The sequence below is a fragment of the Xenopus laevis genome, chromosome 6L (genome assembly GCF_017654675.1).
Source record: "Xenopus laevis strain J_2021 chromosome 6L, Xenopus_laevis_v10.1, whole genome shotgun sequence".
Taxonomy (NCBI): domain Eukaryota; kingdom Metazoa; phylum Chordata; class Amphibia; order Anura; family Pipidae; genus Xenopus; species Xenopus laevis.
The window spans coordinates 37,326,657-37,351,652 of NC_054381.1; the positions used below are offsets into that span (position 1 = coordinate 37,326,657).

At 37.3% G+C, this 24,996-nt stretch overlaps 1 protein-coding gene across 1 annotated transcript in view; it reads right to left on the minus strand.

The window, feature by feature from the left end:
• crppa.L (CDP-L-ribitol pyrophosphorylase A L homeolog) overlaps positions 1-24,631 on the minus strand; it is a 104,720-nt gene extending 80,089 nt beyond the window's left edge. The window contains exons 1-3 of the mRNA XM_041565919.1: positions 24,167-24,631; positions 19,206-19,485; positions 2,019-2,168 (exon numbers count right to left, since the gene is read on the minus strand). Coding sequence (XP_041421853.1) covers positions 2,019-2,168; positions 19,206-19,485; positions 24,167-24,315 — 579 coding nt within the window. The 5' untranslated portion in view covers positions 24,316-24,631. The remainder of the gene's footprint in view (positions 1-2,018; positions 2,169-19,205; positions 19,486-24,166) is intronic.
• Positions 24,632-24,996: the final 365 nt, after the last annotated feature.

Below are 24,996 nucleotides of genomic sequence, written 5' to 3' on the forward strand. Positions count from 1 at the left end.
AACCTACTAAAAATTAACTTAATGGTGAACCACTACTTTAAAGGGGACCCGTCACCCAAAAATATTATTCAAAATCCTATTTTATCACTTTAGTCAAGCAAAATGAACTTTAATTACACTATATAAATGATTTGAATCTTGTTTCCTTCAGTCTGGGAATTCATAATTATAGCAAGCAGGCAGGAGCCATTTTATGGACACTTGTTATTAAGGCAAGCCTTACATCATCTCAGAATCTTGTTTGTGCACAAGAGGGACCTGATGTCCATCCTCATGCCCTGGCTACACAATTAAATGGTGAAGAGAACAGGGGAATGCGAGGAGAGCAGTGACATCTAGGAAGTGCTGAATGGAAAATTAAAGAAATTGTCTGCCCCGCCTCTATGAGGGGCAGACAATATTTGATTGAGAGCTGAGATTTTTAAATGAGTTTACAACAGCTAGGTATGCATTAATAAAAAATAGAAATTAGATTTCATGTTTAATTTGAAAAGGACTTTTATTATACAGCTTTTTGTGTCTGGGTGACAGGTACCCTTTAAGAATGGTGAAAAAATTTATGTAAAGACTTCTAAATCATATCAACATAATACCTCGGTATATCGTACTGTGGAGTGGAGGAAACCTTTATAAGCCACAGTCTTGTTTCAAGAGATTAGAAATGTTAAAACCAAAATGATCACTCATTATAAATCCCACTCTAAAAGATTTTTAATTTACTCAAGTTACTAATGCACACTCTGCCCTGCAAGCTTACTAAAGATGAAAACCATAACACAAAGGGGTTAAATTATTCTGTACTCCAGGTCAATTGGCTGCGAGAGCGAATAAGGAGAGAGGAAGCTCCCAATTAGCATATCTGAAATGAAATCCGTTTTTCAGACACTACTGTTTTTCCGGAGCTATAACCTATGGAATGTAGTCTGCATCCGATTAGACAAAGCAAACAGTCTCCTAACATCATTAGGAAGGAAGACAGAAAGAGTGAGAACATGATGAAGGGAACATGGAGGTTATTGTTGCTGCATTGAGTAGCCCAGAAGAATTCTCCCACAAAAACAATTGCCCATTCATCTAATGCATTTCCTTGATATAGAGAAATATGACTTAGCTATCTAGCACATGCCTCAAAGAGAGCAGATTCTTTCTGTCAGTTTCAATTGATGTGCAGGATAAACCAGTCATCCTGAAAGGGGAATGAGTGGTTTGCCAGAATGCAAGCCCTTAAAAATATCTAGCATGCCAAACCTGCTGTCCACCTTCTTCTGTTCCTGAAATACAATTTCCAATTGGGATGCTCGAAGTTGTAATTCATTAACAGCTTAAGGGGGGCAATGTATGCCTGATACATATATACTCTAGCAGGTTTTAACATACTATTTAAGATATATATTACTTTATGAGGGTTATATACTAAAACTTGATTTATTTTCTGGTCAGGCTTTTTGCGCAAAAACTCACATTTTTAGAGATTTATAATACCCTGATGCTGAAAAGAGCCTGAATCTGAAAATCCACCATCAAAGAATGAGGGAGAAGCAGGACAGAATAGAGCAAGGTGTAGGAGGGAGAGAAACAGTACAGATTTAAGTGGGCAGAGAATAATGAAAAACTGGAGATAGATGGAGAGGCAAAGAAGCAAAACAAGGAAGGAGTGAGAGCTCCGTGCACAAGCACAGGCCAGGAAGTAATGCATGAGAAATGTTTAAATAGATTGCAGCCAGTATTGATTGGCTGGCCCTAAATAGACAATAAGGTTGTTGAGATGTTGCAGATACAATTGGAAAGATTAAAAAAACAAATTTACTGGTAATCTTTCTGGTACAGTGGTTAGGGAAGGACAGCCTTGATTAATTTATAGCAGACACTTATATGTATGAACACCTATATGATTCATCATGGAAATCGCAGTCCCAAAATGCCAATAAACATTACACAATTGAGAAAAAAATACTTTAAAACCTAGAAGGCCATTTAAACTAATCAATACTTAAAGGCTCATTATCTCAGATCCTTACCTGAAGGTATGATCGATAAATTACATCATATTGAAAGGCTTGTGGCATCTCACTTGCTCTGTGTTTAGCCCGTTCCAGTGAATAGTCTAGAAATCCATCAGAAGAGGAGGCAATAACGGTGGACACAAGTGGTCGGATAGCTCCTGCTGCCTGCAACACCAATTGAAAGCCCATAATTATTTTACCAAAATAAGTTCATCCAGTTTTTTACTGTTTAAGTGGTCATGACATTTCAAAATCTGTTTTTCTGTTCAGCTCTTTGATTTGAATAAGTTAATAATGTCTATATTCCTTTGATTTACTCAAACCAAAATATATAATTTGTACCAATATTGAAATTTCACTAAACACCCCCTTTTTTTATATAGCCAATATCTTATCCTCTCAAATGTCAAGCTTCATTTATAACAAGCGTCCTCGCTTCGCTTCTGGAGAATCAAATAATACTTTTACCTAGAATTCCATGTTATTAACCTTCCATTCATCCTGTCTCCTGCAAAACTCACATGTTCAAATCTGTCATACCTCTCTTCTGTCATAAAATGACTCAAAATGTTTTTTCAGTCAAACTCCCTCATTGAAATCTTTCTAGTCGATCTCTGAATCTGCTTCTTAGAAGACTTGGAATATGATTTGGAAAGATTATAAAGATACCCTCATCATGAATGTTGATTTATTTAAATAAGTGTTTGTTGCCATTTATGTGGGGTCTAAGAGCAAAATGAAACATGTAGGGGTTGATTTTATATTATTATAAAATAATATTATTATTGATTTTATGAAATGCTTGATTGCAATCAATCCAAATAATAAAAAACAATTATTAACTAATACATAGAACACATTAAAGAATAGTATAGATTCACTGCGGATGAATGATTAATCTTCCTGAAAAGTGATTTTTATCAATATGGAAATTCCACTGGAATTGCATTAACATTGCTCATAGTCACCTATTAGAAGCGCTACCTCAGACCAGTAAATCTTTTGGAAGTCTGGCTTGAGGAGTACTCCCTGGAAGGTACTAAGAATCCAGCATGAAACCTGCCAACTAGTTTAGTTACTTATGACAATTAATATGTATTTAAACAGTAGCTTATGTTAATAATGCTTACCATGACAGCGGTACTGGCTGTTTGGTACAAAGTGTACAATGGACAACAATGTATCTTGTTGTGGGAGCAATCCCTAAGTAACCTAATAACATCTCACGTACACTGCACTTGTACTTGTCGTTATTGTACTGTATTTCATGCTCTGTTAAACTGAATATTAAGCATGTATGCCAACACAAACACTGCAATAACTGTGTTTTAAATTAAAAGTAAATAAATATGATTTTTAAAAAGCAAGAGCTAAAATGAACATGGAGATGGAAAACATCTGTTCCAAAGATCACATCAAAGTGACAAGTAGTCTACCAAGTGTTCTACATACTAGTTTATATCAAAAGTGCTGAGCTTTTACTTCTGAAGGTATTCAGACAGGATGGAACATAGACATAAGGAAGTAGTATTGCTCTCAAGTAAAAGGCAATTTTCTTGTGCATTTTTATCGGTCATTTATGTTTCCCCCAGAACGAAGAGCAAAAGCACCATGGAGCATAAAAGAAGGCCCCTTAGTTCTCATTCAAGAAGCACTTCTGTCCAAATAAATGGCTGTGCTGTGCACCTTGTGCAATATAAAAAAAATCCAGCCAAAAGTGTACAGGGCAGCATCAGGGGGCACAGGTCAGCCCTTTCCTTAAAGACAGAGCTTGCATGTGGACTACTAGTAAGATGTTTTAAAATTGTTTAGCAAACAAAGGGCTGTGGTTGAAACATCAGGGGCACAGGCCAGTTCTGTCCTTAAAGAAAAAGCCTTGTTGTGGCCTGCATCCCCTCTCTCTGACTAACTTCCATGTCTGAATTTAGCTGAAATTGGAGAACAGGTAAGGGGGTGCCTATGTGCCTCCTCCTTCCCTTCCCCTATAGAATCAAAGGCTGGTGATTGCAGGCAACACTCTATTCAAGGGGGTAGCTGCAAGTCTCACCTAAGTCCTGTGAATGGGGAGCCCACCTTCTATCTATCTATCTATCTATCTATCTATCTATCTATCTTTATACCTAATAAATACTGACAAGCATGTGTGTTGGGGTATAAGCATGATAGATCATTGCAAAAAGATACCCCCCAATACTTTCTCTCAACAAAATGTAGAAAAGTAACAAGCTAAGGGCTGATGACTTTAGACCAGCACATAGATGTATCTTATGGAATGTATTTCAAGGATAGTACAGAAAGACGCAACAAAGTGGTGCGAACTGATCTGACTTCTGGTTCTTGAACCAATGGTTCAAATAAAAACAATTATTTCATCGTCTAGGTACAGGTCCTGCAGCAGAGCTCAAATTTAATTATAAATCTATCTTTCAATAATAATATGCTGAATCAACCTTTTAGGTCTATTTTCTAAAAAAAGAAATAGGATGAGATAGGATAAAAAAAAGTGTCATCTGTGCGTAGACAAAGTGTGTGGGGCTGCTCCAGGCCAACTGCAAAGTACACTTTACCATTCACTGGAAAATTTGGGGGAAGTGAAAACAGAAATGTGTGCGCCATGTGTTGAAGCCCAGTTATCAGCGTGGAAAGAAAAGCATGTTCTAGGTCTGGAATGACAAATCATTACAGAGTTAGAAAATTATAAAAAATCCACTTTGTTTATAAATCGTGAAAACTCTGGAACAAACTATCCACCATATTAACAGTACTCGTTTTACATTCTACATTCTCAGCGCAAATGAAGGAATTTGTTTTGCAAACCATGGGATGATTGTCTGTGGTCCATTAAAGCATCTTTAACAGCATTTTCCACTTAAATGCTCGTTAAGCTTATTATTTATCAAGGAAATGTACATTACTGTGGAAATGACTATGTAATGTTCAATCATCAGGTATATTGCATTTGCTTGTTTTCTCTGTTGTAATTAAGGACTAATAAATAGCTGTTGTGTAATGTGTATGCAACTTAACTACTGCGAGATACCCATTACCACCATAAAAAATATGTTATACCATTACAAGTGCCTCGTTGTTCTAATACATTCTCTTCCACTGGTTTTGAATATGTACTAAAATATAGGTTATGGTCATTATCATTATTAATGGGCTATCAATATTCACTGGTGAAAGGCACCACAACCATTATAAAGAGAATGCTAATGGGAAATCAACAAAAGCATTTGATATCCCAGGGTCTGAAGCAAAAACATACCTAAAATGTGAAAACAGAGAATAAAGTAGTTAAAGGGATTATGTCATTATTTTTATGATGTAGTTTTTATTTCTAAATTATACTATTTACACTGCAAATAATTTATTCTACAATCTAAAATTTAATTTCTGAACCAGCAAGTGTATTTTTTTTTTTAGTTGTAATATTGGTGTGTAGGCAGCAATCTCAGGTCATTTTGCGTGGTCATGTGCTTTCAGAAAGAGCCAGCACTTTAGGATGGGACTGCTTTCTGACAGGCTATTGTTTCTCCTGCTCAATGTAACTGAATGTGTCGCAGTGGGGCCTGGATTTTATTATTGAGTGCTGTTCTTAGATCTACCAGGTAGCTGTTATCTTGTGTTAGGGAGCTGCTATCTGCTTACCTTCACATTGTTCTGTTGTTAGGCTGCTGGGAGGGAAAGGGAGGGGGTAAATATCACTCCAACTTGCTGTACAGCAGTAAAGATAATAGTTAATCAGAGCACAAGTCACATGACTGTGGGTAGCTTGGCAACTGACACTTTGTCTGGCCCCATGTCAGATTTCAAAATGAAATATAAAAAAATCTGTTTGCTCTTTTGAGAAATGGATTTCAGTGCAGAATTCTGCTGGCGCCGCACTTTAACTGATCCATTTTGAAAAAAAAACAACATTTTTTTCCCATGAGAGTATTCCTTTACAAAATCATAAAGCTTCCAACCTTTCTCATTAAGGGTAGGACTACACGGATGATTTTGGAGCGATCCGACGCAATGCACAAAAATGCAGGCGTCAAATCGGATGCAATGGAAATAAGGTAAGTGAATGCATTGTCGGATAAAGTCACAGCGTTGATCCGATGCGACACGACTGTCGGATGCAGACGCAGCATGCAATTATTTAATGTTTAAATGATTTTTAGAAGGTATGGGGTTCCAAATTGCAGAAAGACTCCATATTTGAAAAATCCTGGATTCCATGCCTTCTGGATAATAGATCCCATACCTGTATCACTAAAGCAGTCCTTAGTTTTAAAGCTATAATAATAAATCTTACTGTTAAGGAATATCTGAGTTCATTATATTAGAAATTCTGAAAAATTATTATGAATGAAACTATCTAAAAGCAGCAGCCAATGGAGGGGTAAAACACTGAAGAGAAAAAGGGACTAGAAAACTAAATGGATCAGTTTTTAAAACATTTACATTATTTACTATATTGCTACTCAAGGTTAACGCACATAAGCATGTTGTTGTTAAAAAGAAAACTAGCCCCACATAACAGTTGTTTAGCAAAACCCTTTATGCCCTCGAATATGCCCAAATGCATCGGAATGTTTCACATGATGTTCCCCCTCAAGCAGTCACATCTCACAGAATATGTCAGGAAGGCAAGGAAGCATTCATGTACAATTGGTGCCGAAAACTGTTTTTATTTGAAAGGTCACAGCTGCTTTCTGTAACTACTGTGAGTGCTTCCTGATGTTTCCATTATCGTATATTCATTTGATCTTATTTGAGCTTAAAGCAAGTAGAACTGGACTGTTCATCAGGGCAGATTTATTAAGGATCAAATTTTTTTAATGGTCAAAATTCTAAAATTCGAATTGTGAATTATCCAAACTCAATTCGAACTTTAATTCGTATTTCGAGATTTGTCAAACTTTGCCCCTTTTAAAATTCAACTATTCGCCACCTAACACCTGCTGAGTTCTTGTATAAGTTAATGGGAGATGACCAATTTGAAAATGTTACTAGCCTTCCTGACATTTCGAGTTGTCAGGCCCGAAGGCTCAGTTAGCAGTTGCGGACCAAGGAGGAAGCTGTCGATTCCAAACAGTTTGTGGTAACAAAGGGGGTCAAGAAGAAGAATAGTCAATCCAGGTAAAAGGTCAATTCAGGCAGAAAAGGTTTGTAGTCAAGATACAGGCCGAAGTCAAGATCAGGAATTCAATAATGATACATCACACCTAGGAACACAACAGAGTTGAACCTATAATTGGGCGAAGTCTGTAGGTCTCTGGCGTCCTTCTATAGGTGAATTTTCACGCCAAAATGTGTATGATGATATTATGCGTCACACGCTGACGTTGCGTGTTGACGCCACACATTTTGACGGTGGTGTCATAACGCTGCACCCGGATTGTCGCGCTGGCGTCCGACGTCCACGTGATTCCCCCTGGGCGCCATCATCTTGGGGAAGATGAAGGTAAGGACAGAAGCACCAGTGAGCGTTCCTTATACGCTTTAGTCTAATTCGATTTGAGTTTAATCTAATTCGATTAGAGATTTAAGGTTGGTAATATTCGTTCGAGTTTAAGATATTAATTTTTTTATTAAATAACCCCCAATTGAATTTCGAGTATATTCTAATTTATTAGAGTTTAACAAAATTCATGAAGTCTAAATTTGACCTTTGATAAATGTGCCTCATCACGTAATTTTACCTAACAAACTCTAACAGACTTGTGCCAGTTTCTACTTATGCCAGTTTACTAACAGCTTCACTTCATGTGCCCTGGCTTTATTCTAGCATACTGTAATCCTGGAATTTGACTTTTCAAACTTATTAATACATTAAGAGTAAAAATTTTAGGGAGTATGTTTAATTTCACTTTTGGCTACAGTTTGGTTTTGACCAAAACAGACTGGCTTTCGGAGGGGATTGCCGGGTCAAAACTGCCTGTCCGGATTTCCAAATGAAGAAATCCGGACAGGGCTCTTGATTATTGATGCGGCGAAAGGCCAGTCTAGCTAGGATATACTTCAAGATTACAAATCTCAGTGACACAAATGTATATCAGACTGCTAAAAGAACTAGCAGTTACATCTAATCCACCAACGCTGAATATTGTAAACCATATAGTGATCTTAAAAAAAGAAAAGAAATGCAGTGACATTCTAAAATGACAGAATTATTAAGCACAATCTATTTTTGCCAAGTCTTATTTGTATAGAGCTGGCTATTCATTCTAGGAAAATGATCCAGCTTATATTGAATGTATAGACATTACAAGACATATCTGTGAAACCCTGATGATAAAAATATTCTCCCATTGTTACTCACTGAAATGGAGTCTATTAGTAATGTAAACTGCATAAAATAAATTCATACTATCTATTCATGACATATATTTTGCAGGTCTTGCATCATTAAGAAATTACTTTGTTAGTTGGTTATATGTTTCTCAGGAGCAATAGTATCTCTGTTTCAATTCTGCAAGCTATTCTTAAAGCAGTTGTATGCTGTATTTTCTGACATGCACAAACACGAACACCCTCAGACATCTGCTCAAGTTCATTACAATACCTGAATAAAATCTCTGCTTCATAAAATTGTCTACAAAGCTCATGTTTCATTTTATTAGGGTTGTTAGACAACTCACAAATATGAGATCAAATAATCTCACATTTTTATTACAATTTTTAAAGTTTTTTTTTTTAAAGAACTATCCTGAAACAACATGTATTATTTGCCATTAACATACAATGGATGATGAATATTTTTTTTTAAATTTTGTCACGTGTCTTGTTGTGAACCCTTGTTTCTATGAATAAGTACATTTTAAAAAAAATTCTGCGTGCCAAAACTGGCAGATGTAATGAAAGAATGCCTGGTTTAGCATTAGCAAAAAACAAAATCTCACTTTAGACCAATTAGAAACAGCTCAGTGTGGGTCATGACTGAATTTCACAACTTTAATGGCACAGAGTCTAACCATTAAAAATGTGAATCCCTTTGACTCCAGAAGGCTTATATGAGCCCTGATGAATCATACCCTAGGTAAAAATGGCCATAATGCCCATAAAAAAATAGTTGAAATGAAACTCCAAAAAAGAAAGAAGATTGCAAAAAAACACAAAGGAATTGTTCAGTATGAAAATAAAAACTTTCTTGTATAAACAAATCATTAGGCTGCAGTGTAGTGATATAACAAAGCAATTTCAGAGTACTGATATTGAAACAGATTATAATCAGAAATGTAAAAGTCGCAAAGAGCAAAACAATTTGCACCAATAAGAATAAAAATCCACATGTAGTAATGTAATATTGTTCCTTAAACTGTTATTGCATTGTGAATTTTAATTGTGCATTGGGAATCTCAATTGCGCAATCTTAAGAAGTGCTTGAAAGTGTCGTAATCTTTTAGAGCAAACATAACGACTTTTTCAGTAAGAAGTTTTATTACATTTACTGCGCATTGGCGCAAACTATAAAATTCGCAAGCGATCTTCCACTGTCGGAAGTGGTCGCTAAACAGTTTCCGGGTTCACAACAGCTATATTAAATTCGTGCAAAGCAAAAAGAAAGGTTCAAAAAATTCTGGCGTCTTTTCCTTTTTAGAAGCGGGATTGCCTGCAAAAGTCCTAACAAACTTTTTTGGGATAAGCGGCTTTCCCCAGACATTTCATAACATATGGAACATTAATTTTACGGTTGGCTCATCTGTAGGGCATTATATTAACTCTCTTGCCTTTATTTATGTTCGTTAGACATTTGTAATAAAAAGTGGTAACTTCAAGCATTTGCACCGACATTTATAATAAAGGCCTCCATACAACTTTAAATTACCCACCGTATACAAATTGACCTAAGCAAAAGATCACAAGCAAATTTTCCGTAGGTACTAGCTAGGGACGCTAGCACATCTTTGCTAAGAAATGCTCCCACTGCTGAAGTAACACTAGCGAAAAGTCACCAGCGTTCGGTGCCAAGGAGGAAACTCTGCATATTAGTGAAATGGCGTAGTCGTAGCGCATTTGCACCTGGCGAACTGGTGCGAGCTGCGTGAAGCTGATCCTGGCGAAAATTCGTCCTTTAGTGAATCTACCCCTGTGTGTTTATCTACCTTTGGAAAGGCTGCAAGATTATTTTTTTAAGCCAACAATACTATTACAGTGGCGTTCTTTAAAGATGTCAAAAAAAACTTTGAGAACCTTTGGATGTCAACAACTGGGGCCATCCCATGTATCAACAAATAGAAACAAGTCTATAAAGTTTAATATTTTGGTCTTAATAAAACTAAATAAACTGCTAGCTGACCCAGAGCAAAGCCTTTCTAATATGCTTCAGAGGACAAAAAATTCCTTCCTTACCAAATGGCAGTTGGACCAGTTCCTGGACCAACTAAAGTTAATTTCAGTAACCCTTTATTTCCTCACTTGCTAAAAAAAATCCAACCAAAGCATCAGAAAATGTATTGTATGCTCCCCATATATATTTATCCATATCTCCCCTTAAGCTATTCTCTATTGTAAACACTCCCAACTTGGCCAGCCGTTCTTAATAACTGAGACCTGCAGGTTTTCTTCTTTGGGCTTTCTCTAATTCAATAAAATATGGTTTGCAATTCATATTCCATTTATGGCTACCATTGCTTTGTAAAGGGGAAGAATCACCCTCTCCTTTAGAAAATAAATCCTTTTAATACAACGCAAACCCTTGTTAGCCCTTGCAGCTGCTGACTGGCATTGTTTGCCAAGTTTATTATTAAGTACCCTTAGGATCTTCGCAATCGAAGATTTGCCCAATGTAGCCAAATTTAGATTATAAGTAGGTTTGCATATTTTTACATACATACAAATGCATAAAGTTACATTTAGCAACACTGAATCTCATCTGCCATTTAGCCGTTCAGAGTTCAAGTTTGTCCAAATCCTAATGCAAGGAAGCCACTTTCTGGATGATATTAAGTGGCCTACATAGTTTTGTATCATCTGCAAACAGGAGACATTACTTACAATCCCCTCCCCTGTTTCATTAATGTTAAAAATAAATATAAGTGAACCCTATACAGAACCCTGTGAGACCCCACTAAACCCAACACCACGTGGAGAATGTACCATTGATAGCAACCTTCTGTACACGATCTTTTAGGAAGTTTTCTATCTATGTACAAACAGCATGAAGACCAAGAGTTTAGAAAGCAGCTGCTTATATGGCGTTGTATCAAAACATTTGGAAAATCCAAACAGTCCATACATACCAAAAACACTCACAGTTACTGCTTACATCACCATTAAAATAAAATCAATTTGTCCTTCAAAAATCCTACTGATTTCTAGTTTTAATGTCATTCCCCAGAACTTAATCTTCAATGTGATCCCTTTAAAAATTGTATTCAATAAAAAAAATTCAATGCAATCAATGCAAAGCTGCTGTGGCTGATTATGACAGGAACAGATAATCAATGAAACAAAGAAAAATGTGTAAAGAATCATTCTTCTTTCTGGTCAATGTCAGATGTACAGAACAGAAACATTTTATTAAATAGGCGGTGTTCATGATGACTATGAAGTCTTCTGGGAGACTAGGGGGGATAAACATATGTTGGAGGGCCACTTCAAGACCAAAGGAATGCTGATCATTACTTCACCACTAAAACTGCAGACGTAGTGATCACGGATATCCCTTCAAGCCTCAGTGTCAGATCCACACAGTATAAAAAGTTTTAACAATGGAACGGTTGATGGTATTTGCCCTTGACAGTGAGATCCAAGGTTTTATGACTGATTTGATCTTCAAAGTGCAGTAATCTTTTTTCCAGAAACAACTCAGTTTTTTATATGACACCTAGCTATTTATCAAAGGTCGAATGTTAGAGGTTTTTTTTATACCTCGAATGAACTCAAAACTCGAATGGTATCTTATTTAAGAAAAAACTTGAATGGAAAAAACTTGATTCTGCAAGTTTGAGTTGCGAAACCAAAAAACTCCAATTAATCAATTTTTTGGCAGAGAAAAATCTCAAATCTCTTGAATTATTTGAGTTTTCTGGCAAAACCCTCTAAAAAAAACCCCCACAAACATCATGGAGGCTATTAACATCTTCAAATGGTTCAAGGGACCTCTGCCATTGACACCTACATGACCTTGACAGGTTTTAGATGCATTTTCGGATTCAAGCTATTTCCAGGGTAGAGGTATAATAAGTCTCGAAAAATTTGAGTTTTTTGCAAAATATTCAAGCTATTTTTATCCCGAAAATGTGAGTTTTGGACAAAAAATAAACTTGAAAATGCTTATTTTCATGGAAAACTCTCCTCAAACTTTAATAAACAACCCCCTTAATGTGAAAAGTTTAAGGTTTAGAATTTAACAATTATTAATATAATAATTCATTATGACATACCGTGCTTTGTGTTTTAGTTTGTAAATCCTGAATTTAGGAGTATTCCCATAGCACTACAAAAGTATCAAAATTCAGCAACTTATACAGTGCAAACTTCTTTCTTCTCAAATTTTACTCTTGAAACAGATGTTTAACCTGATTTAATAGCCATTTGTTCTGTGAGTTGGATAAGATTTGTTTTATACCCTTACAGCATGTATTTTTTATAATAGAGTCATTTTACATACTGCCTGACAGTTTGTATCTCATTACATTTTATGAAGTATATCCTCAAAATCACTCTTTGTAACAACAATTTAGCCATGCACTCCTTTTTAACAATCAGTAAGACAGGAAATCGGCATACAATGTAACATCCATGGTCCTGGAAAAACAGACTGCTCAGATGACAGTCGTTGCTACAAAAAAATTAAGCCTTAATTAAAAAAGAAAAACAAAACCTGTCAAAAATGTATTTAACCATACAATGCGTGATCCTAACACACTTTACTGCATTACTTTAGAGAAATATTGTACTAACAGTAAAGGTTAAGAGGACTTTTTTTTATTTGTTTTCATTGTTTCTTGCCTTAGAAATATTATTTCCAGAATCATTACTAGTCAACAAAATCAGCCAAAGATTTCTACCATTTTTAAGACAATACAAGTACAGAGGGTCTGTTTCATAAATCTATGAAAATGAATATATTTGTCAAAGCTATAGTAGTTTCCATGAATATCAATAGGCACAAATAGTAGGAAATATAATGCCTTTGCAGAGTAATTTATGCCAAAAAGGTTTTTTTTCTCTCATTTAAATGCATGTGCCATAGAAGATTTTAAATACAGGTATGGGGCCTGTTATCATCATCATCATTTATTTATATAGTGCCGACAAGATACGCAGTGCTTTACCTTAGTTATAACAAACAGGGAATAAATGGTGGATTACAAACAAGGGTTACAGAGTAAATAGGATTAGAGGGCCCTACAAATTAGAGTTCACAAACTGAAGGTTAGGGTACAATCGAGACATTAGGATTTTAGAAACAATTTTGTGATTTTTGAAACAGCAATGATTAATTAATTAAGGTACATTTAATAAGCTTCTTTAAACAGGTGGGTCTTAAAGGAACACTTGAAAGTTTGGAAAGAAGGAGAAAGTCTGATAGCTCGAGGCAGAGAGTTCCAGAGAAAAGCAGAAGCCCGAGAGAAGTCTTGTAGACGAGAATAGGCAGAAGTGATGAGAGGAGAAGTGAGGCAAAGGTTGCAGAGCGAAGGTTGCGTGAAGGAGATGAAATATAGGGAGGGGCTTCATTATTAAGGGCCTTGAATAAGAGTGTTTGATTCTAGAGGAGATTGGGAGCCAGTGAAGGGACATGCATATGGGAGCAGCTGATGTTGAGCAGTGAGATAGATGGATGAGTCTGGCAGCCGCATTTAGAACAGATTGGAGGTGTGAAAGGTGACTTGTTGGAATACCTGCGAGGAGTTCTTTGTTGAGTGCAGTTTCAGTTGAGTGTGTTGGGCGGAAGCCAGATTGCAGGGGGTCGAGAAGGGGGTGGTGAGTGAGATGCAGGATCAGGCATTTGTAAACAAGCCTTTCTAGTAGTTTGGATGCGACTGGAAGAAGGGAAACCAACGATAGTTAGCGGGAAAGCTGGGATCAAGGGAAGGTTTTTTGAGGATAGGAGTGACTAGTGCTTGTTTGTATAAGGATGGAAAAGTATCAGCAGAGAGTGAAAGGTTAAATAGGTGGAGGGAGCACTCACTGAATAATGCCATCCGACAGTTGAATGCCTTCTGGCAAAGTAACACAGGTATTAGCTTTAATAAATGCGTAAATTGTTCCTTGCAGGCGGCAGAAAAAGCTTTGATGAATAGTGATGAATAGTGAAATATATTGAAGTGCTGGGAATCCTTCTAGATTCCCCATCTGTCCCTATATTGCTAAAATATTCTTAAAAAAATGACCTCATCTACTATCTGTAAGCATGCCTAATATACTATCCATTCAATATGGTGAATGAAAAGACTTGAATTCAAGTCTTTGCTTAACCAGGAGCAACTTCATAAAACCAGCATGTCATTGTTAATACTGGAAAATAGCTCATTCAGTTGCTATAACAGGAAATAATTATTTTTGGACTCTGACATTAAAGGCAAGACTCACATTTGCCTCGGTTCCCATTAGTGTCAATAAAGATTATTCTGGTGTATTTTTTCACTATCCATCTGCAAAGATAAAAGGATAGTTTTAAGAGACAAACAAAAAGCAGTGGAGGAAAATATCAGTACCAGACTTCCTAAACACATTATACAAATTAAGAAGAATTTAGTTTAAAGGGACACTGACAGGATTTCAATATATCTCTACAGTGGCATCTGCGATATCCTGAACTGCAGCCCACTGAAACGAATAGGCATTTGGGCAATAAGAGACTTCAGAGTCCTGAAAATACATCTGTGTAAAAACTGTGTCATCCCCAGTCCCTGTGAATAACTATAATCCTGTCAGTATTGTCACCCTTATGAAAATGCTGCAAAATAAATATTTATATTTTAAATGTGACATATTTAAAGGACTGTGTTTTGTTCTTTGCAAATTGCTGCAGGTCTCTGATTTCTGTTTTGGAGTGGATTGGCCAGTGACTTCCCCATGAATTGATAAACAGCGGGCTGAGGGTGCATTAAGCACCAACACCAGCATTCTCAGGGGCACAAGTGTTTGGTAAGTAAGCACTCAGGGGTGGCAATTGCACCTCTTAGCACTCTAGCACTTGTAGTATCAAAAATTATATATTTTGCAATATGCTTAAAATAAATATATTTTCCATAATTGGCATAATATAACTACAGTAAACTAGTGTTTCTGCTAAAATGTGTTTTCAATCAAAATGTACATTTTTCCTTCAAAATAATACTGGACAAGCAATTGTAAGGAGAGAGTCTAGGATGGTAAGAGCTAAAATGAGTCAAAAAGACCTTCCATTGTGCAATAAATGCAATAAAAAGTTTCACATCCATCGCTCTACATAAGGGGCCTATTTACAAAGCTAAGTAAAAAATGATTTATAAATAAATCACGTCACTACATAACACAGTCTTTATTTTAGGCATTGATGAAGCCTATTTATGAAGCATTTTAATAATTTTAGGAATCTGTAAATCCCAATGTAAATTTCCAGCGTTAAACTGTCATGAGGTCCAATATTTTTCAATTTCAGCTCTTCTGGAAGATTCAGAATGCATAATTTATACAAGCATAATTGGAAAAGGAAATGGAGAGATAATAGAAGCTATAGTGAAACGAAATGAGCACACAGCCGCACACCCACTTACTTGCAAGTAAATAGGTAGGGCTGGAAAAAAGTCTGAATGCCATTGTCTGCAGCAACTCAGAATGAAAACAACTCATTCGGTGATTATGTCTGGAGTAGAAAGTTGACTGCATAGTTGACTGAAAAAGCATAATAGATACCCACAGAAAGAGCAGTGCCCTTGCAAATCCTATTAATCCAAGGAACAATTTGTTTTTCCATGAGAACAAAGGTAATTTATTGTATGATCCCCAGTGTATAACCACCTCAGTGCCAGTGCTGAGTATGTACATGCTTCCTTGTTTTTATAGACACTGTCTCCTGAGCAGATGTACTACAGTAAAGACACACGGAACAAGGATTACTTTGTAAATTGTAAATATTGTTGGCATTTGATAAGGGCCATATTATAAACGTATTTACCTTTGTCTTTTTGAATCAGTTTTTTTATAGAACTAAAAAACTGATATGACTATGCAAGTTTTATTTGGGATTACTATCTAATTGATTTTTTTTTTTTGAACTTCGATCAAACAAATTATTAATCGAGGAAATCAAAACTGATATAGAACATAAACATAATACTGATTTAAATGCAACCATTGAAAATAATTTCAAACAATATTGTAAATGTATGGTGAATCAAATATTGTAATTTTCTTCTTATATAATAAGGCAATTAGCAATTTATTCTCTGGAGCTAGTAATCAATTAAAGATCAGGCAATATAATTATTATTATTACAGGTATTGTTATTATTACTATTCATAATAATATATTACACACATTCCGCAGCACTGTACAATAAATGGGTGCATAAATTAAACATATCAATTTACATACAAAACAACCAATCACTGAATAACAAGATGTAAAAAGGGCCGTGCCCAAAAAAGTTTATAATCTAAAAGATCGCCAAACCAGACTCATCTTGTTTATGTATATAAAGCAGAAACCCATGAATGTGTCTTCTGGAGTAAAAGTGATTGGTTCAGAAGCATCATATTTTCATCAAGACATTTCAAACCCAGCTGGGTACAAACCACAATAACCTACCAGTGCCATTAACCCTACAACATTAGAACCTGGAAGTGGAATTTTATCTCCCATATGTCCTTTAATAAAAAAATAAATAAAAACATCCTGAATATGAATGTAGGCTGAAAACCAGGGTCTGTGTGGGAGGGCAGAAGACAAGCGGGACTTGCAGGTTCCTGGTACCTGATGCAATCATGTTTCTAACAGGAAGGACTATTCGGTTTGTGCACTGAAGTCTCAATGGGGCAAATTTTCTAACCTCCGAAAATGTGCCAGCGACGGCTTTGCTCACAGCTCAACACTTCCTCAGGCGTAACTTTACCAGGACAATGTTAAGTCACTATAATACAAAGTTGCATCCAGGGCGCCAAACGCTGGGGAAGTTGCGCTAGCGTTAATGCCCCAAGCAAAGTGAAGTTGCACTAGCGCTACCTAATTTGCATACGGCGGGAAGTTAAAGTTCAGCAAATACATTACACTACACAAGCCCAGGAAACCTAAATAAAAGAAAATAGAGTTGTTATATTGCCCTACACATGAGGGAGCGAAATACAGCTAGAGTCTATCTCCTTCGCTAGCGACAGTTAGTAAATCGGAGAAGTTCCGAAATGACGTCTTGCTGGTGAATTTTCGCCACCGTTAGTCACTTCGCCCTTTAGTAAATTTGCCCCAATATCTTGTAAGTGTATTTTGTTGTCCAATCAATCTGAAAAAGACTTGGACCGAATCTCCTTTGTTTGAATTTGTAGATACTCCAGTGGGAGGATCGTATGTGACCTGCAAAGTAACATGGATAGAGATCCTGCTGCTGCTTGAAAAAGACTGTGGAAGTGCTGGAATTGCTCAGACATTGAGGTTAATCTGCTGTGGGATTGTTGATACTGTATAAGTAAAACTAGAAATCTGCAACTGCACCTGATGGAATTCACACCCAGATTTATACCAGCAATCTCCTAACGCACCATGCACACAGTATATTTTTCCTGGGGGGGGGGCAAAAGGTTGGATCGTCTCAGTTTGGTCCAGCAAGTCGGTACTGAAATTGGGTAAAGCTCATCTCTTGTTTGGTGACCTCACTAAACAAGCAGATCTTATGGAGTATCCCCATCTTAAAAGAGTAGTTCACATTTAAATTAACTTTTAGTATTATGTAAAGAATTATATTCTGAGGATTTGCCATTGGTCTTAATTTGTTATTATTTGTGGTTTTGAACCATTTAGCTTTTTGTTCAGTACCTCTTCAGTTGGGAATTTTAGCAGCTACTTAATTGCTAGGGTCCAAATTACCCTAGTAACCAGGCAGTGGCTTGAATTAAATACTAGAATTTAAATAAGAGAGGGCTTAATTAGAAAGATAAGTAATACATCAGAATAGCAATAAAATTGTAGCCTCAAAGAGTAATTGTTTTTCTGACACCGGGGGTCAGGGACTGCCATTGAAAAGCTGGAAGAGTCAGAAAAAAATGTGTGAATAGTTGAAAAACTAAAAAAAAATAATAAATGAAGACAAATTGAAAAGTTGATAAGAATTTCCCATTACATAAAATACTAAACATTAACTTGATGGTGAACTACCCCTTTAACATTGTTCAGATCTTGAACTTTAGGGAAGACTATGCAAGCACTGAAGATACTCAGTTGTCCTGCATTATTAATAAAATCATGGTTCAAGTGCCTCTAGTGAAGAATGGGACTGTCTTTATACAATGACCCAGAACTCTGGGTCAGGATCTAAGTCTGCAACTGAACAGACTATAGAGGGAAGTATCAGTTTGGAGATGATATTTGTTTGCGGAGTGAGAGGCATTAATGTATACCCATGATTAGAAATGCACAATGTGCTGCTCAGAAAGGCCTGAGTGCTCCTGCAATTTGCAATACTGGACCTGAAAAAGGTGGCAAACAAATATAGGGAAGTAAGGAATAACTTTTTTTCCTCATAATTTAAATTTTGTTCTTGGTATTTTCAAGTACAGGTAAGAGACCTGTTATCCAGAATGCTCGGGACCTGGGGTTTTGCGGATAACAGATCTTTCCGTAATTGGGATCTTCATACCTTAAGTCTACTACAAAATCATTTAAACATTAAATAAACCCAATAGGCTGGTTTTGCTTCTAATAAGCAGTAATTTTATATATATATATATATATATATATATATATATATATATATATATATATATATACATACATACATGTGTATATATATATATATATATATATATATATATATATATTATAGTTTTGATCAAGTACAAGGTACTGTTTTATTATTACAAAAATCTGGATTTTTTGGATAAAATTGAGTCGATGGAAGACAGTCTTTCCGTAATTCTGAGCTTTCTGGATAACGGGTTTCAGGATAATGTTTCCCATACTTGTATGAGATAAACTGTAAAACTTTACATGCTCCAGTGTATGTTATCCACTTAAATATGATTAAATCTCTCTCCGCCTTCCAGTGGAATTAATCCACCTGAACTCACCCCATGTTGTTTGGCAGATATTGCTACTTGCAGCAAAAACTCTTCATCCACAAAAGGTCGTACAGCATCATGTATAATCACCACCTCTGGTTTCTCATTGGCAGTTCCATCAGAACGGTTTTCAGAGAATACTTTCAGTCCGTTAAGGATGGATCTGTGACGCGTCTCTCCGCCCTTAACCAGTGTCACTCGTTTATGGCCATATTTATGAATAATTGCCTTCATTAAATCAAGGCTCTCCAATGCCACGACAACAATAATATCCTTTATCCAACTTGCTCTGAAAGAAAGAGAGCAAAATGTTCTATTCAGTGTACATGATCAAAAGCATGAACATTATGCTGACAGTTATGAATAGTGAAAACAATAAATGGTTTGTATGCCATTCAATGCTGAGTACAGGGGTACCCCCATGGATGAGATATGCTAAAATCAAAATTTAGATATTAACAAAGTAATGATTGTGCAAAGTATGGGATCTATTATCCAGAATGCCTGGGACATGGGTATTTTCCTCAATTTGAAGTATCATTCCTGCAACATTCTAAGCAACTTTCCAATGTATATTGAATATGTTATATATAATTAGTAAGTTAATATTGTAATCATTTGTAAACAGATTACCAGTATTTGTTTATCCCTTTCTGTTCAGATTTTTGAAACAATGTAGCAGATCAGTATTCCTTCAGGTCTTTAAAGGGAATCAGTCACCCAAAAGAATTATTTAAAATCCTATTTTATCACATTAGTCAAGCAAAATTAACTTTAATTACACTATATAAATTATTTGAATCTTCAACTTCGGCCGATTTGCATTCTTGACAGCGGGAAGGCATTTGGGGAGATTAGTCGCCCGCAGTAGAGAAGATTTGTCGCTGGGCGACTAATCTCACCATCTGCCACCACCCTAAAGGGGTGGTTCGCCTTTCAGGTAAACTTTTAGTGTGTTATAAAATGGCTAATCCCAAGAAACTTTTCAATTGGACTAAATTTTTTATTTTTCACAGTTTTTGAATTATTTGCATTCTTCTTTTGATTCTTTGCAGCTTTGTGGTCAATGACCCCATCTAAAAATCAAGGATACAAATGTATTGTTATTGCTACTTTTTATTATTCATCTTTTTATTCAGACCCTCTCATATTCATATTCCAGTCTCTTATTCAAATCAATATATGATTGCGGAAACAGCAGACTGAAGAGATTCTGAATAAAAAGCTAAATAACTAAAAATAAAACACAAATAACTAAAAATAAAAAATGATTCCAAATTGTCATAGAATATCACTCTCTACATCATACTAAAGGGTATCATACCTTTAAAGGGTCATAATCTTATTCCGTGGCCCAGCAGCAGTTTTCCTTATGACTCTGTTTAGTCATCTGTATCATCATCCTGAGAAAAAGCTCATTCTATTTATTTGTAAATGAGTCATCATTTACCTGAAATGTTGGGTACTTTACAAACGCAATGCCAATTTCCAACCACAGTTTTGATTCTCAAATAAAGAGAATCAAAAATGTCCTTTCATGCAGCCTAGGAACCATTCATCCATAATATCTTCCTGCTTTCTTACGTTTTGCAGTATAATCTGCGTGGATAAGTACCATGGCACATAGCGGCCCCTAAATACATATATATATTTTTTATTTTAATATATATATATATATATATATATATATATATATATATATATATATATATATATATATATATATAAATCCTACTGCCCCAATTGCAAAGGGCACTGGCATTTAAGCAGACTGACTTACTTGTAAAGAAATCAATGGCTGATCATGCCACTGCCAAGATGACATTTACCACTAAGTACTCACATGCATCAAAACACTTGAAAAAAAATTTTGGACAAAAACTGGCAGATCATAGCCATGGATAACACCCTCTCCCTATACCAGGCTCCACATCCTATGTTTGGACACAACCTAAGAGATATACTGGTAAAAACAGACTTTATCCACACAAAAAAAGGACACGCAAAACTGACTGAGTGCGCAGCAAAAACCAGGTTGCTACAAATGCCCTGACTGCACTTCTTGTAGATCAATGCTTACTGGAAAGGAATTTCCTCATCTGCACACTGGTAAGCGCTTCAGAATCCTTCATAGACTTAACTGTACCACATCTTTTGTGGTACATATCATCATATGCCCCTGTGGTCTATACTACGTTGGTAAGGCCACCACTCCACTACGTGACAGGATAGCTAATCATAGATCGACGATAAGCAAAGCACTCAAAGAAAAAACAGCGAAACAACACGTAGCTAGACATTTTCTCCAAATGGGACATGGACTGGCAACCCTTTGGTGTATGTCAATAGACCACCAACCTACTCTCCCACGAGGTGGCAACAGGGATCTGGCCCCCGGGGGCTGAATGAGACCCTACCCTTGGGGTGCTTTATCTAAGCTGTCCTCTTACAGTTGTTCCTTCTGTTTAATATACCATTGATATATATATGGATTTATTTGTTATACATAGATTGCTTCCTCCTTGTGAGCTCGATTATATCAGTGTCCCTTGATTTGATTCATATGCAACACTGCTACATTATGGCAGAACAGTTTGGCAACATTGTTGCCTCCTTAATGTCTAGTACCAATAAGTAATTTCCTCTTTTCTCTCCCCCTCTGTTTTTCTGTACCTATGTTTTTAACTTTATTGCTACTCTTTTGCATTGCAGAGGCCAATGGCTACATGACCTTACCCCGAAGGCGATGTACATGATATTGGGCAGGACCGCCAACAGAAATTGCAGGGCCCCATTCAACAAAATTTCCTGGGCCCCCTGGGCTGCACCCACCTACAGGTCCGCCCTCCCCACCGCCACAGGTCCACCCCCCACCACACAGTAAAAAAACAATATTGGTTTTGGTGGCTAGGGTTCCCACATGTTAATAAAAAATAAAAAGATATTGGTGGTCAGGGCCACCCATAAAAAAACATTTGTGGCCAGGGCCCCCCCATTAAAAAATATTGGTGGCTAGGACCCCACATGAGAAAAGAAAAATTGGTGGCCAGGGCCCCCCCCCACATTATGAGAAAATTGGTGGCCAGGGCCCCTTAAACGTCCATGCCTTCCCAAAGTCAGCAGCTCTCACAAAGATGGGGGGGCCCGGCTAATCAAGTAAGTTTGGCATGGCAGGGCCCCCTTAACCTCTGGGCCCCCTACAACTCTCCCCCCTGTCCCCCCCGATGGCTGCCCTGCCCTTGGGACTGTAATATGTGGGTTTTGAGGGAAGTTCTCATCTTAGATGCGGAGCCCTGAGATTCCAGGGCTCTCATATGGCATCAACGGTTCGCACACAAGCGGGACCCGCTCTCCTGAGCTGTATAGGGCATAACTGAGACAGTACCCATAACGCTGAGCAGCAGCGACTACTGATCCGGATTGACGGAGTGACGCATGGGTTCGCCGCTAAGAAACTAGTAAATTGGGCAAATTGTTTAAACTGTCTAAATCGGTCAATGCACTGTGCAGGGGGACTATATGTAGGAGAGACTGGGCAAAGTCTGAGAAAGAGAAATACACACCACCGATTCACTGTAACCAATAAAAAACTGGACACACCAATAGGAAATCATTTCAATGGCCCTCATCACTCCATAAACGATCTAAGAATTTTGGTTCTTAAGGGCAATTTTAAAACAGATAATGAAAGAAAAGTGAGGGAATACAAAATAATGGAAACTTTCAATTCTCTGAAGAATGGACTAAACCTGGGTCTTGGATTTATGGCTAATTATTTGGACAAAGAAAGGACTGCACCAGGTCAGAAATACCAACATGTCTGGATCTGGACTAAGAGATCATATGGAATTCCTTTGATTCTACACTCCAATAATTCAGCCCTAATTTATACTCAGCCTCTTTGACCCACATTATCTTGTACCTTATCTGCTTGTCTCTTGCAGATCCCCTCGTAAATGACTTTGACACCCATTAAGGTCGCCATACACGGGCAGATAAAGCTGCCGATATCAGTCGTTTGGACCAATTTGACAGCTTATCTGCCCGTGATATCGATCGGGAAGGTTTGATTTTTAACCGACCCGTTGGAGCCCCTTGGCGTATCGTAATTCGATCGTTCAGCCATACGTCCGAACGTTCGAATTACCCCCGATATAGCCATGGCGTTAATGGCATATCGGGGAAATATCCGCTCGTTTGGCGATGTTGCCAAACGAGCGAATCTTTGAGTCTATGGCCAGATTTACAAATAGATTGATATTCCTTTTTGTTGGTCATTTGACCTATGAGCTGAATGTTGTGTATATACCAGAGAACACCACAGCTTTGTTGTAATCAGCTTGAAAAAGGAACTGAAATGTTCTGAAAGCTTGCTATGATTATATTAGTTATCCAATAAAGGTATCAGCTTTATACCACTTTTGTTATTTTTTATTTCAAAAGAGTTGCCCTGTACTATTTAGGTGGCAATCCCAAGTGAGAAAACAGAACCACTCGCATATAATGATTTAACCCTCTTGCGTCCAGCCTCCATATCAGTTCAGCAGGGAGGCGTAAGCATGATATTCACAGCGCAAAACTGCTAATTCCATGAAAATACTTGTAAAGGTAAGCTGCAAAAGTGCTCAGGACACTGCAACTATAGAATCATTTTTGTAGGTGCTGCTTAGTTAATGGAGTAAATAAACAGGCGCTGAACTATTTCCTTATAATAGAATGGTTAGTCCCCCACTGAGTTACATTTCCCGCCTGTAATCAGCAGCTAAAGGGATTCTGGGAGTTGTAGTTCAGAAGGGACAGAGAGCGGAACCAGGAGTATACATTTGTAGGTGTGGGGTTAACATGATACAAATAAGGCGCATATACGCTCTGTTTCTGTGATGGAAATAAAAACAAAATATTTGCACAGCTCTAAGAGTAAGGGAGTTCCGGTGCGAATGGTACGGTCTCATGAGGGGGGTTAAGGTTACCTTTCAAAAGCCTCCAGTGTGTGGCTGATAAGGGGCCTTCCGAGGACAGTGCAGAATTGTTTCGGGGTGGAACTGCCCAGTCTTTCCCCGCAGCCCCCAGCTGGTAACACCGCAGCACATCGCCCAGGCTCCCCCGCCGCATCCTCCATTCGGCCTGTCTCCCCCTCTGCCGCCGCGCTGTGGGCTGAGCTCTCTCTCCCGCCTGAACGAGCAGGCACAGCTGAGGGAAGCTGCTTGTCCGGATGAAAGCCAATAACAGGCCTGTCACGTACTGTAAAATAATCAGCCTGATCCAATGTACCCGTTATGGGTTTGTGGCCTCGAGTTGAATAGTAAGGGAATCACTATTTAGCTACTGCTAAATCCTGTCAGGTATTTACCTCATTTCTTTAGAAATACCTAAAACGAAGGCAGTAAGAAATTGGATATTGTTTGGAACATTTTAAGAACACTCATTCCATTAACCTAAAAACGGTTATGCCATGGGTTTACTGGACTTCTTTTATGGATAATAGAAGGTGAAAAGGTCTATTTCTGGTCTTGTAACCTATAGCAACCAATAGTAAGATACAGCTCTGGACTGAGAACATAATAGGCCCTGGCATTCCAAGAACACAGAGGCCCCACCAGGCCCATTAAATAATGACTGTCTATGGCATCTTATAGTAGCCCCTCTGGCATTTGCCAGAATCCACAGATTGCCAGTCTGGGCCTGGTAACATTTACTGGTCACATGGTTGAAAGCAAAAAAAATGTTACTAGATCTGGCCAAATTTTGTCCTGTTTATTACAGTACCCCAAATGTGTCTCTAATAGCTGTTTGTACAATA